Source organism: Populus trichocarpa, chromosome 17 (assembly GCF_000002775.5).
Source record: "Populus trichocarpa isolate Nisqually-1 chromosome 17, P.trichocarpa_v4.1, whole genome shotgun sequence".
Lineage (NCBI taxonomy): Eukaryota > Viridiplantae > Streptophyta > Magnoliopsida > Malpighiales > Salicaceae > Populus > Populus trichocarpa.
This window is the reverse complement of record NC_037301.2, coordinates 12,240,982-12,254,846: the sequence shown is the minus strand read 5'-3', so window position 1 is coordinate 12,254,846 and position 13,865 is coordinate 12,240,982. Positions and strand designations below refer to the sequence as shown.

The following is a 13,865-nucleotide window of genomic DNA, read 5'->3' as shown; positions in this document are numbered from 1 at the left end:
GCATGTGCGAGATTGATTGAAAAGAGTATCAAATTCTTCTCAAGTGTAGATGATCTGATATGTCTTGAAACTTCATCAATTTTGTATTCATAAATGGAACAATGATTAAAGACCTTTCTGATATCAAATGTTAAATTCAAAATTTTCTTGCAAAAATTGGTAAAGCTCCTCTGCAATCATAGTGGGATACTCTTCCTGTGGCAAAAGAGCGCCTGGAACCTCAACAAATTTACTGACCCCTTTGGCTCCTTTGAGTGCTTGCATTACTGCTTTTGACCTCTTTGGAGAACTTTTGGTTGACACAACAAGAACCGGTACTTTTCCATCCAAATCTGCGAAGAGCTCAAGGAATTCCTCCTGGGATTTAACTGGGTCAAGGAGACCTGTCAAGAAAGAAGCAGGAGCGTAACGAGCTCCCTTTCGTTTTGTCAGTGCAATTCTACTATCAACAACATCAGGAGTCACATTGTCAGGATTTGCATAGACATGGGATCTGTACTGTGATGCAATTGCCTTCTCGTTGCTTACAAGCACGTTATACATCATCCAACCAACGCCTGGGGTCCTTAAGGTGTCCCTTAGCAGCCCATACCTGGCAAGTCATACATGAGCAGTGAAGTGGAGAGATCAGTTTTATAATCTTAGAACTATAATAGAATACAGAGAAGCAGCTGACAGCATTTCCTGATTAAAAGCTACAAGGATAAGTAAAAGCTACACTGAAATTTGTGATACCTCATTTCCATGGTTGAATCTCGACCAAACACAATAGGAAGAGGACCAGCCCAGGTGGGTGCAACAGCAGCAATGGCTGCTAGCTTCACCAAACCCTTCTTTGCAGCACAAAGAGTAATTGTGGGTGCATGCCCTCCACCAAAGATGACTAAATCATTTCCTGAATTAATTGCAGAAACTCATTTAAGTATGAGTGAAGCACCATATTACTAACAATAATCAAAGAAAATCATAACTCACCAAAGTGCTTCATTGGACCATCTGGAGCACTTATGAAGTCTGTCAGAAATTTCTCCATGACATCAACATTGTAGTCTAGTTTAGGCCTATCAGAATAGCCCAAACCAGGCCAGTCAACAATTACAGCCCTCCAATTGATTTTACTGGCTCGTTGAACAATGTTCCCAGCTACCGATCTCCATTCTTCAACAGTGCTAACATCAGAAATACTTGGCAGCATTAAAATGTTTTTGGTTGGTTCAGGGCTTTCCTTCCCATGTTCTTCATAATAGATAGTTAAAACCTTGTCCTGGAATTTCCATTGCCAGCTATTTGCCTGAAAAAAGATGAAGAAAAATGTGTTGTCAGAGGAATGTAACTAAAACAAGCAACAAGAATCCATAGTCGAAAATTCAGAAATTTCTTGAAGCTAATTGTAAACCAGGACAGGGTTTGCTCTTACCTTAAAGGGGGAGGGCTGTTTATCGGCTAAAGAGATTGTGGGTTGTTGATCAACAGATGTGGAAGCAGCTTTGAGAGAAAAGGGTTTTAAAAAGTAAGCTGTTTGATATTTTGTGTAAGTTTTAGGAGGGAGAGTAAAAGATGGTGAAGAAGAGATAAACAACGAGGCCATGGCCATGGTTCTGGGTTACTAACTTACTGATGAGGATGAAGAAGGGGGAGATTTTTCTAAGGAGTTCGAGAGGGCTATGAGAGGAACTTACAGTACACGCCATGAAAAACATAAAAAAAAAATATATAGTAAAAGAAATACATGATTTTGAGTGGTCATCGAGAATTTAGACGTAGAAATAAAATCTCTTGTCGGTGTCAGCTTTGACTTCAAGGGATATTTTTCCTTTTTTGGGGAAATAAGAAACTCACGGACATCATTGCATACATACGTGAATGGTATAAATTATATTTAGAAATATTTTTTATTTAAAAATATATTAAAATATATTTCTTTTAATTTTTAATACTATTTTTTAAAAAAATACATTTAAAAATAAAAACTATAGCATTTTTAAATATTTAATACTCACAAGTCACAGGAAGCTTTCGCTTTGGACTTATAATCATCAACGAAGTGGCAATCCCAACATTTTTACCGCTTCAAATCCTGCTATTTATTATTATTATTATTATTATATTATTAGCATGTTTTATTTTTGAAAATATTAATAAAATAACACAATTTTTTTAAAAAAATACAAATTGTAATTGAAAAGTATGACTTTCATGTTTATCACTATTTATAATCATAATATTAAATTTTAATATAGAGAAATGAGTTGTACATGAAAAGAGAGAGAGAAAAATAAAATAAAAATAGTGATCATGAAAACATACCGAAGCTCCGATTATTATATTATTGTTACTATTAAAAAAATCTCAACGAGACGAATCCAATAAAATCAAGAAAAGTCACAAACGATGACCCGAGTGTATCACACTTGCCACTCAAAGACAGCAAGTGACTCATTTATCTTTGACGACAAGTGTAACTCACTCGTTCATCTTTGGTGAACTTTATTAATGTCATTGGATTCGTTTCGTAAAGATCTTTTCAATGATACTGATAATATAATAGTTGGAGTTTCAATGTGAGTCCATGGTCTTCTTTTTTTCTCCTCTCTTCATTATAATTTTTAAAGAGAGAGAGGAGAGAGAGAGAAATAAAAAAAGGAAAAATAAAAAGACACAAGAGATGCACCAAAGCTTCGATTATGATACCATCGGTACCATAAAAAAATCTCGATGAGATAAATCTAACGCACCAAACGATTACTCGAGTGGGACACACATGCCACCAAAGGCAAGAGAGCCACTCACCTTCTCTGGACGTGAAGTGTAACACACTTGGATCATTGTTGATGATATTTATTGGTGTCGTTGGATTCTTCTCGTTAAGATCTTTTTTATAGTACCAGTAATGTTATAATTCGAGTTTCAATGTGTCTTTAGGTTTTTTTTATCCCTCTTCTCTCCTCTTGTGTATCTCCATTCACATTTTTTTTAATAAAAATAACGTGATTATGAATAGCGACAAGCTTGAATATCGTGTTTTTCAATCGCAACATATATAAACTGTGTTATTTTACTATTTCTTTTTAAAACCATGTTTTTTTTCTAATATTAAAAAAACATGCAATTTTGTTTTTTAAAATCTTCAAATCCATAGTTAGAAGATCCAACTCATGATGGAGCTGATTCAAGATCTAGGATGTGGGTCGAGTAAGATGACTTAGGTCGATATAATTTTTTTTAAAATAAAAAAATATAAAACTATATTTTAAAAAAAAAATAGATTATCTCTCTGACTTAGACCATGTTATATCCCACATCAGTGGGCTCCCAAGTTTAACTTATCTAGCAATACCGGATTCTATAACTATGCCTCAATCAGCCCTGACAGGTGGCACTACCAAAAGAAATTAATAAGATAGCCTAATGACGTGAAATTGATCGAGAAGAAAGACTGAGCAAATGGAAGCAGCCTTGACTACACAATGCTACCGGTGACAGTACCACATTACAAATAGTGAGAAGCTTGTGCTTTACAATGGGTCACCACTAGATCGCCTGCCTGTGCTTCGCCGGCCTGTTTTTTTTTTAAGCATAAAAGGATGATTGGCTAAACGATATAAGTGTATTTAAAATAATAATAATAATAATAACGGCTCCACATCATAGGTAAAAAATGGGAAAAAAGAATACTGACTGTCCATCTCTAGAAAAGGATGAAAAAAAATTAGAAAAAAAATTAATGAACAAAAAAAATATAAAAAAATATCAGTAAACCGGAGTGATAAAATTAAAAAAAAAATTAAAATTATGAATTCAATAATAAAATTAGAAATAAATTAAAATTTGATAAAGATATCAAGAATAAAAATTTAAAACTAAAATATTAAGGGCCAAAACTTGAATTATCATCAAATATTGAATTGAAGGACTAAATTAAAAAAATTTAAGTTCATAAATTTATATAAAAAAATCTAAAATAAAAATAAAAAACAAGTAAATGAGAATTAAAATCATAAAAAAAATAAAAATTGTTGAAGGATCTCAGCACCTGGGGGCAATGGTGGCCCTTGTAACTACTTTGTTGAAGTTTTTTACCATAACCAGCTTGCTTCTGCTCTCAGGTCTCTTTCTTTATCTCTATCTCTCAACTGCCATATGATCTTTATTTCTCGTGCAACAGTATATACTTTCTTAATGGTTAGAAGAGTGCAGATACTGTCATCAACATTCCATCAGACAGTTTATTATTGGTAAAGGTTCAATCTGTCTCTTTGACGATCTGGGGTTTGATGGTTGTGTCGTATAGAATCGGATTGAGTTCTTGGACAAGATAGAGCATGAAGTTTATAGTGTTGGAAGCGGATTTTGATTCATTCGACAATGTTGCAACGAAGGTTTTACAGGTCTTGAATTTGCAGGAGCAATTCCTAGGACTGTAGGTGGAGCTGCTTGCATGAATACTGGAGCTATTGGGCAGGTAATTCCATAGCTCTAATCTTTAACTACTTTTACATGCCTTTGTGAAAGTAACTGAAGAGGTTGACATTTTTTATTTTTTTTTTGCCAAACGAAGAAGATTGCTGGTGCCATTGAAATTGTTGACATTGTTACAGCTGAAGGGAAGTGTCAGACTCTTAAAGAGGATTGATCTGAAGTTTGGCTGCCATGTTCTCCGTTTCAAGACATGAAGGACTATGCACCTATTGCTGCAGTAACTTTCCAACTGCAGGGCTCAAGAACAGCAAGAATAAGGCAACAAGAAGACTCTGATAGGTAGCCATGACAAGAAATTGTCGTGTTTTGTATTTGCTTAATAAATGATGCTTAGCATGGTTTCATTTGCAGGAGGAGAACTCAACCACTAAGCGAGTGTAGTGCTGGCTCGGTGTTTACAAATGCATCTGAATTTGGAGTTGCAGCAGCTGAGTTGATTGAGAAAAAGGTTTCAGAGTAGGTGGAGCAATGATTTCGAACTTCTTCAAAAATGCTTGTGGTTCAACTTCTCAAGACATGCTAGCCCTCATTGCTTTGGCTAAAGAGAAGATGGATCAAAAGTTTGGGGTGCAACTTAAGGAAGAAATAATATATGTTCATCCATATTGTGATAGCTTGATCCCCGGTAGAGACAAATACCAAGTCATGTAATATTTGATGATAAAAGAAAACGAAAGTTTGGCAGAGAACAAGTTCATGAAAGGCTGATTTGATCCGTAGTATTTTTTTTCACATAGGGAAATCCATTTTTTTTCCAGCACCCTACAAATTGATTTGATTATTTCAGCACCAGTCAATCATGAATTACATGCCATGTCTACTAGTTCCGGCACTTTTGGTTAGTGCTTTAGTGATGACATGAGTGACGATTCCAATCGGGCAAAAGAGCAGGCAAAGAGAAACTGAATGCCGAGTCTCAACTTCGTTTTCTAGTCCATCATCAAACACCTGCCTGGATAATCACAATGGCAGAAGTGTTAGAAGTGCAAAAGAGAAAGAAGGAGAGGGGGAATCAAGAGATAGACCTTGCAGCAAATAGATCTACAACTAACAAATGAATCCATGCTGAAGCTAATGTCATCTCACTGGAGAAAATCTTTTCTATACCAGGCAGCTACATGCAGAAATCAGATAGAAGTTTCCATTAACCTTTCACAACAAACACACATCTGCTTCATTTTTTTTTAAATGCATGAATATTTCATACCTCTGGCAACCAGTATTTGCTCGCAAAAATCAGATGTATTGTCTCAGGTCTCAGGTGTCCAAGACAGGTATAATAGAAATGCATACAGAAGTCCCAGGACAACATATGGAATGCTACTTTCCATAGACTTTCTAGTCTGCAGTGTGAACAAATTTAACAAGTTATGTTGATTGTTTGAAAAAAAGGCGTGTGATCAACGAGCTTACAAGGAAAATCACATGCAGACAGAAGTTAAAGGTCAACACGGGATTCAGCAACTCCAGAGAGAAAAAAAACCTTGACTTGTAATTTATCAGAAGTGCTAGTTGCAAGAAAAGAAAAAAGACTCAACAAAAGCGTTGTGACTGATAGTGGACGATATTTATTAAGAGTACATAATTTAAGAATAAAAACCCCCAACATCTTAAAAATCAGGATTCAAAACAGAATATAATTGTAGCAACAACTAAGTCAAACGTAAGATTTCTGTGCAAAATCAGTGAAATTAAGGAAGTTGAATATTCATACACAATGAACAGATACTATGTGACTTAAAAGAGAGATAAGGGAGAGCATACATATGACATCCCTAACAAGCACAGAAAGCATACCACTTCAGCTTTAGGAGCTACAACCATAAGTGTGTAAAATGGGAGAACAGCTGCTGTTCCCAAAGTAAAAACACTGCTTGCGATCTGAGAACTTGTCAACCCTACAATATAAAGCAAGAAAATAATAAGAAATGACATCTACAAGACAGAGACTTAAAGTTCATAGATGTTGCTAGCGGCACCGCATTTGAAAGAAATAAGTTGTGGACTCTTAGCAGTGACAGACAGAAAAACCTGGTTTTATCCATGCGTCACCCAGAAAATATCCAAGAGGAGATACAAAACTATTGCTACCTGACCATAAGTCTCCATTTGGTATTTGTGATAGATTATGAACCAACAAAGTCCCTCATTTCTGAGGCTATGATAACAACTAATTCTAGAGGAGATCAAGTACAGGCATAATCAGTCAGTCATAACAAAACAAAAATGCTAAAGAATTGGGATGCTCTATAAGTTGACTGTCATGAGCCAAATCACCATTTGACAACAGCTTATCTATGTTTTCTAAATAATTCGAACCAAGTAATCGACCTCAAACATCTTAAAGCAGCACATAATTCAAGCATCTGACCCTGATAGCCAGAAATGTTTTTCATAGAAAACAGCAGGGAGTCGAGCTAAAATTAGGTTACATTCAGAAATGAGCAGGAACAGAGTCCAAGCACAATAGGAGGGAAAAGATGAGTTACAATAAGATAATTTCTTAAAAAATAGATTTCTATTTCTCTTCCTTCCTTCCTTTCTTTTTTTTTTGAAAAAAGGAAAGGCAGTCCCAAATTCATCTTGGGGAAGAAAAGAAAACCAGAAAGTTTGCACAGTTAAAATGTACACAAACCAGACAAATCTTCAAGCATTTAAATATTGGAGACCTTCAGCAATGTATCATATAGAATCCAAATAAGCAAATAAAAAATGGAAGAAAAGAAATGCTCGAAACTTCTCATGAAATATAAACATCATATATGTTGAATAACTAGGACAACTGGCTAAAACAAAGAATGACATGATGCATTTACTCCTGAGCTTTTTCGATAGACGAGGAAATTAGTAAGTTTTGGATGGATGACAATTCTTGAACCTCCTAGAAAACTCCAGTCTCTATGCAAGTCAGATCCCACTCTTGCAACCCGTCGACCAAAGATTTCGGTGCTATTACTTCTGAGGGAAGAAATAACTTTCGATCTTTCCCAACAATGTGATGAGATCTTATAGTCTTCCCCAATTAATCATTCTACAAGAAATCAAAATAAACCTTGAGAAAAACAAACCCTCAAGCTCGTCAACATAATCTGAGCGCTTCACTTTCATGGCGCCCTCTTAGAGGCTATTCAAACACAAATTCAGTGCATGCAACACTTCTACTGGAGGGACAGGAAATTTCATACAATCTGAACCCATTTAATCTAGTTGAGAGGCATAGCATGAATAATTGATCGTATTCTGATATTACCAGCATCATAACATGACAATAACTTTGGCTCGTTCACAAGATAGAGAGAGCTAAACAATGTGCTGCTGTAAACTTAGCAATAACAACCCAAGTGTCTGATACGCCAACAAAATCAAATGAGAAGAAGGGATGAAATGGAAAAGGAAAAGAACCACAGTCCACATAGAGGATGTGAAGAGTAAACATAAATAGTGCAGCAGTGCAACTGCTAATTTACCGTTTACCATTGAGGTGCAAATCCTCACTGCATCAGTGAAATCACCATATTCCTCAACTAATGGAGTGGCCTAATTACCCGAACATGATTAAATTCATGTAAAAGCATATTTCTAGCAGACAATTTTATATGTACTTATAACATAAGGTAAAGTTTCATGATGGCAGCCCCAAAATAATAATCTCTCCAAAATCAAATCAAAAGCCATCTTTTTTTTTTTTTTACTGGGTTGCAAAAGCCATCTTGGACTTGCAGAAACTCAACAGATATGTAAAAAGTCTAATTCCAGCTAGGCCAACTTTCCATTTGCAATCAAAGAGAAATCCATCCAAAACCAGTAAAATTGAGCGTTGCATTTTAGAAACATGAAATAAAAAGTAACCTGGACCTGATGTTGAAGAGTTTTTTTTTTTTTTTTGAATTTGTATCAAATCCATAGACAGCATCATTCAAGAAAAGAAAAGCCATTCAATTCAATTAATGTATTGCATAAAGTTTCCAAATAAGTTGGTGATCCGCCATTGAAAAGCCTGCATTGAACCTGCAAAGATCTGTCTTCGATGTTACCTAAGTTAATTACATATCAAAATTGGTTAAAGCTAATAGAATGCATGGCAGATTTAGTAATGGTGATCATGAATCATCATGACCAATGAGAGAGCAACCACAAGTCTACCTAGAAAGATCCATTAAAGATGTTAGTTTTTCCAACAAGAAGTCAAAGTCTAAGAAGATCAATTTAAAATGTTAGGTTTATATCAATTCTTATACTGTCTATAATGATGAATTTAGTTTAGAAATTTCATAGAACATGCGTCGTCAATTTAAATGATGGGACAATTGATAAAATGTTTTACATAATAAACTACATGTCAAAACTTAAAAGGTTAATAAGAAAGCAAACATATAAAAAACAATTGTGTAATAATTAAGTGAAATTAATGAATTAATACAATAGAGATTTTGCGCAAATATAATGGCAGCCCTTTGTTATTTATTTATTTATTTATTTATTCTCATTTAAAACAATCAAAATACCCTCCCTCCCTTTTCTCTTATTTGTGTACAAACGCGAGGGGCAAGACAATACCCTCAGCAAGAATTAGTTTCTCTGCTACGTTCATCAAGCCAAGAAATGATATCATTGAAAACTTGAATTATCATTTCATCTGGCTCGCCTTCCAGGAGAGCATGATAAGCATCCTTGTATAACTTTAGTTTCTTGTCCGAGCAGCATGCTTTCTCATGCAAAGTCTTGCTCACGGATGGATCGGTTACGATATCAGCCTCTCCATGAAGAATTAATAGTGGTAGAGAGACCTGCAATCATAACATTATCCAGTTAAGTGGTAGAGATTCTGAACACTATCAGAGAAATATCCATGAGGATTTTTTACAATTGTAGACTGCATAGGTGATATGGCATTAATATTTCCCAAACAACTCCTAATGGTCCGCTGTCAGGTCCCGCAGGTAGGCTATTGAAGTCTACTCTGATCACATCCTCAAAATGTTCTTGATGAAAACAATAAACAGAAATACAAGTGGGGAGGGTTAAGGGAGGTTGAGCATGCCGCCATAATGCTAGCAAGAAGATACAATGAAACCAAATATAAAATAGTGGCTCATGCGTTTAAATTTCATGACATAATAAAAAAGGGCAGAGGAAATTGGCATACTTCTTCTAGTCGACGTTCTATTTCTTGAGTGGTTCTGAGCATCTCTAGTGCAGTCTTCAAGCGGGGCTTGTCCTTGTATGCAATGACATTATAGGCTGCCTGCATTAGATGAAAAGATCAATTCAAGGAATAAATAAAAGACTCGGCATAAATTTATCTGATCGAAGACATCCGAAGTATATAGTAATGAGAGGATGCTGTATGAAAAAGAAAGAGGGAGATAGCTAGGGAAGAAGAAAAGGATGTCAATAATACAAAATACCAAAGCATCCTACAAGCAATTACCATATAGAAGCCTAAAATACAACATGTGTAATGCTTATGGTTTTAGAAGTAATCTAAGTAAGAAATAAACCAGTTTTCTGTTCTTTGGATCCCTAAAAGCAGCCTCAGCCAAATCCTTTTGGGGAACTAACTTGTGCTTTGGAAGTAAATTGGCCACACCGATCAAAATTTGTGTCACTAACCATGGTGGAGTCATGTCATCTGCAATCTACAAAAAGTGTTCGAATTAACAGGCAAAGGAACTACAGCCAAGCAGAGCAGGAACTAACTAAGTTGGGAAAACAAACTTTGCACATAGGAGCTACAAGAATGGCACCATTCCATGCATTGGGTTGCTTTAAATGCACCTTCAGAGCAACAGCCCCACCCAACGACTCTCCAAATAGGAAGCTAGGTAGAGTACGAAACTCTGGCTTCTCTGCGATCCAAAAGAATCAGAAATTTGAAGTGAGAGCATAGCATATTTTGATTCCATTGTTGTTTGGATGACATTCAGCTTATCCATATCATTGCTTGCGTATAGATCAACAATTTTGAGAATAAATTTGAAATTGAAGAGGAGAAATCATTTTTGCCAAGAGCAAGTTTCAGACAGTCATTTCCCATCTGATTAGTCTGGATTGTCTCATCTTGGTGTTTTTTCTTCTTCTTTGGCTGGATAAGATCATACTCGAACAAGGGGAATAACTGCAAGCGGATACTGTTCTTACCATTCAACACAATAGCCATTGCCTGTTCTTATCCTTTCTTTCACGTAAAATTAGTTTTCACATAAGGGGATGCACCTCAGGGATTTTTAATAACTGAAGGGCACTACAAAAGATCCTTCAGATACTAACACTAAAAGATTATATAAAACTGAGATTTTCAGATTATGGTTTTCTACCTTGTTTTATATAATTAATTTTGAGCCAGGTAAAAGGACATGTTTGATGTACCAAGACATCATTGTCGATCCATGCCAAGAAAGAATATGTTATCTATATAGGAGCAGACAAGCAACTCATTGAGAAAAGCAAATTCACAGCACAAGGATATATTAGAACATCAGAAACAATAAACCCAAACAAATTTAAAGTATATTTAGCACGCAACTATGCGTAACTTGTCTCAAACTCACAACAAACAACAGAGAATTTACTGAATAAGATAAGCATTGTAGAGCTGCGCCTACACAAAGATGAATGCTTAAGCAACTAGCCCCTGGTTAAACAAAATGGATGCATGCAGAACCACCTCTAACAGAAGATGCTGAACTAGCAGCCTCAAGCCATGCTTTTGGATCAAAACACTAAAATCTGAATTCTGATTACATAGAAAAACTCCTTTCGACAGATGATAAGTGTTATAAACAGTCAGCTCTTCCACATGAGGATCCCAAAATTTGAACTCCCGAAAAAATCAGGGCAATTCAATGAGACACAACATGGCAAAAATGGTTTTGAGAATCACAATAAAATGCTACACTTTTCGCAAAGCATATATATGCATTGATTTGTTGAATGTAGTGATCAGTTTCAATCAACAGGAATGACATGTTGCTTCTTACTTGGTGGAGACACCGGACCTAAAACATAGTTGATGAAGGGTAGCCCAAACAGTTGAAAGATTTATAGTTTAATTTATTTGAACATTTATTTGAGGTTTATTAATTAAGCTTTATTTGTTGGGCTTAATTTAATTATTGTTGGTTTTTTTTTTATTTAGTGGGCATCAAACCCAATTGTTTGTTCTAGTTGATGATGCCTGCTGATTAGTCAATGAAGTCAATTTGAACGCGTGGATACCAACTAAAACATGAAAAATGGCAATAACTACGTGGAGAGTTTAATACTCTTTGACAAGATCAATGATTCTTCTATACTTCTCAAAACAAGACTTTGCCACGCACATGAGAGTTTTACAGAAAGCTTAAAACAGCTGACTCACCTTTGACCTTGGAGTAATGTTCTATAACATCGTCAACTAGCCTGTCAAAGCTGGGGATATAGCCATGGAGACCTTCAGAAAGACCATATCCTGGATAATCCATAGCAAAAAAACCATATCCAGATGATGCCAACTTTCTTGCAATTCCTGAAAACAATGCCAAGAATCAGTCAAGTCCCATCATAAGCTTATAAATTGATCACTACTACTGGACGATAGCTACATGCCTTCAACAAAAAATGTGCATGTGTCTCCATAACCATGACAGAAACACACCACTGCTTTCGGGGAGGAAGACTTAGGAAGCCAACTCTTTGTGAAAATTTCCAGTCCTCTAGAATTCACCTCATACGACTGTAAAGATAAAAAAAAATAAAAAAAGGTCTACTGTCACAACTTAGCAGAACCGCAAAGCAATAGTTAATTAGATAGCATTTAGTTCAAGCGTTCTGCCAACAGCATTTCTGTTCTACATTCAAAGATGTATGGAATCGAACCGAATGCCTGAGTCAAAAGACACAGTGAAGAAAAAGAGTAAAAGTACTTTCAAGATCCATGTAGTTTCTTATTGAGGCAGCACCTAACCTACACAAATCAATATGTCTCTAAACGCAATTTAAATTGAGCACCTTTTCTTCAACAAAGAAAAACACACTCAGAACCAATATTGTAAATGAGGAAAAGAAAAGATGGGGGTTTTTTAAAAAATAAAAAAAATTGGAAGAACCCTTTTTCCGCACCTTAATTACTACAGCAGCTAAAAAGGGGCACAACCCAGTTAAACATCTTCCACAAAACATACAGTTGAAGCCTTAATTAAAAACTATCACCAACCATCGTCCCTCCTCTTTCACCCCACACACTATGCCATTTAAATTCCTAGCATAGACAATATAAAAATCTTCAACTTCCCAGCCTTCAAATGCCTCTAAGTAATTAAACCAAAACAAAACAAACAGCCCCACCTACCAACATAAATTAAAACTCAAAATATCAATGCAAAAGGTTCCCTTTTTTTCCTCTTACCTCCTCCATTTTCAACCCATCACATGGCGTCTGCAACAAAACGAATAACCCTCATCACTAAAATGAAAAATATAGTACTCCACTCAACGTAAAATAACTACCTCAGTAGTAATTCTCATAATAATAATAATAATAATAATAATAATAATAATAATAATAATAATAATAGCAACGTGCCCAAAACAATCAGTATTGAAAAAATGATGATAAATTCCTTTTTTTTTGTTTTTCAAAAAATAGAACCTTGAACAAGATATGGTCAATTCCAAGCTGGATATCTTTAAAGGCCTCTCGAGCACGTTTTCTTGCAGGCACTTCATCCATGTTAGCATCGATGATCTTTCTCAATTCATCGTCGATTTCTGGAAACCTCACCGGACGTGACGCCATTGCTGCTGCTGCTTTTTCCCTTCCTTGCCTCCTCCACCCCTTTCCTTGGAACCAAGCACATCCTAACACACAAAATATATATAATTAAATGTAAAAGATGCCTTTTTTTTGTTTTTTACAGAAAAGGAAAGCGAGAAAAAAAAGAAGCGTAGATTGCATAATTAAAAACTAAAAGAAAAAATAAATAAATTAACGAATGGTTGATTTTTAACCTTCGAAGAAGCTGCGGCCACTGGAGAGTTTTGCGGGTGGGAGAGACATCTGTTATTATTTTTACTATTTAATTAATTGTATTTATATATATATTATGATAAAAGTAATTACTGTTAAAGAGTGGACTAATCAAATCTGAGTTGGTTTTAAATTTCAATTTTAATTTTGCTGGACATATTATTGATTTTTTGTTTGAATTATGGAGCCGTTGATTTTTTGTTTTTGGAATCTAGGGGAAGATGGAAGGGGGCACCGTCAGACAATACGTCATCTGGGAGAATGGGTTGGATTCCATAATTGTCGTGAGACTGGGAAAGGGGCAAGCTACAGAGAGTCAGCGGAGGTGTGCTTCATTTCTTACGCTGCCACGTTTTAACTTTTGATCAGCCTTATTTGG

General features: G+C 35.5%; 2 protein-coding genes and 1 pseudogene across 2 annotated transcripts; all 3 read right to left on the bottom strand.

Moving 5' to 3' along the window:
• Positions 1-60: 60 nt before the first annotated feature.
• Positions 61-1,708, bottom strand: LOC18099491 (uncharacterized). The gene is made up of 4 exons (XM_006383387.3): positions 1,418-1,708; positions 976-1,291; positions 736-895; positions 61-592 (listed from the first exon to the last, which is right to left on the bottom strand). The coding sequence occupies exons 1-4, from the start codon at positions 1,592-1,594 to the stop codon at positions 124-126; spliced, it is 1,122 nt and encodes a 373-aa protein (XP_006383449.2). The 5' UTR covers positions 1,595-1,708; the 3' UTR covers positions 61-123.
• A 3,386-nt stretch (positions 1,709-5,094) lies between these two features.
• On the bottom strand, positions 5,095-8,754 carry LOC18099493 (protein ABA DEFICIENT 4, chloroplastic-like; annotated as a pseudogene).
• A 99-nt stretch (positions 8,755-8,853) lies between these two features.
• LOC18099494 (caffeoylshikimate esterase) lies at positions 8,854-13,625 on the bottom strand. The gene is made up of 9 exons (XM_006383390.3): positions 13,468-13,625; positions 13,109-13,317; positions 12,866-12,895; positions 12,067-12,193; positions 11,840-11,986; positions 10,198-10,328; positions 9,981-10,118; positions 9,626-9,724; positions 8,854-9,266 (listed from the first exon to the last, which is right to left on the bottom strand). The coding sequence occupies exons 1-9, from the start codon at positions 13,514-13,516 to the stop codon at positions 9,039-9,041; spliced, it is 1,158 nt and encodes a 385-aa protein (XP_006383452.1). The 5' UTR covers positions 13,517-13,625; the 3' UTR covers positions 8,854-9,038.
• Between the last annotated feature and the right edge of the window lie 240 nt (positions 13,626-13,865).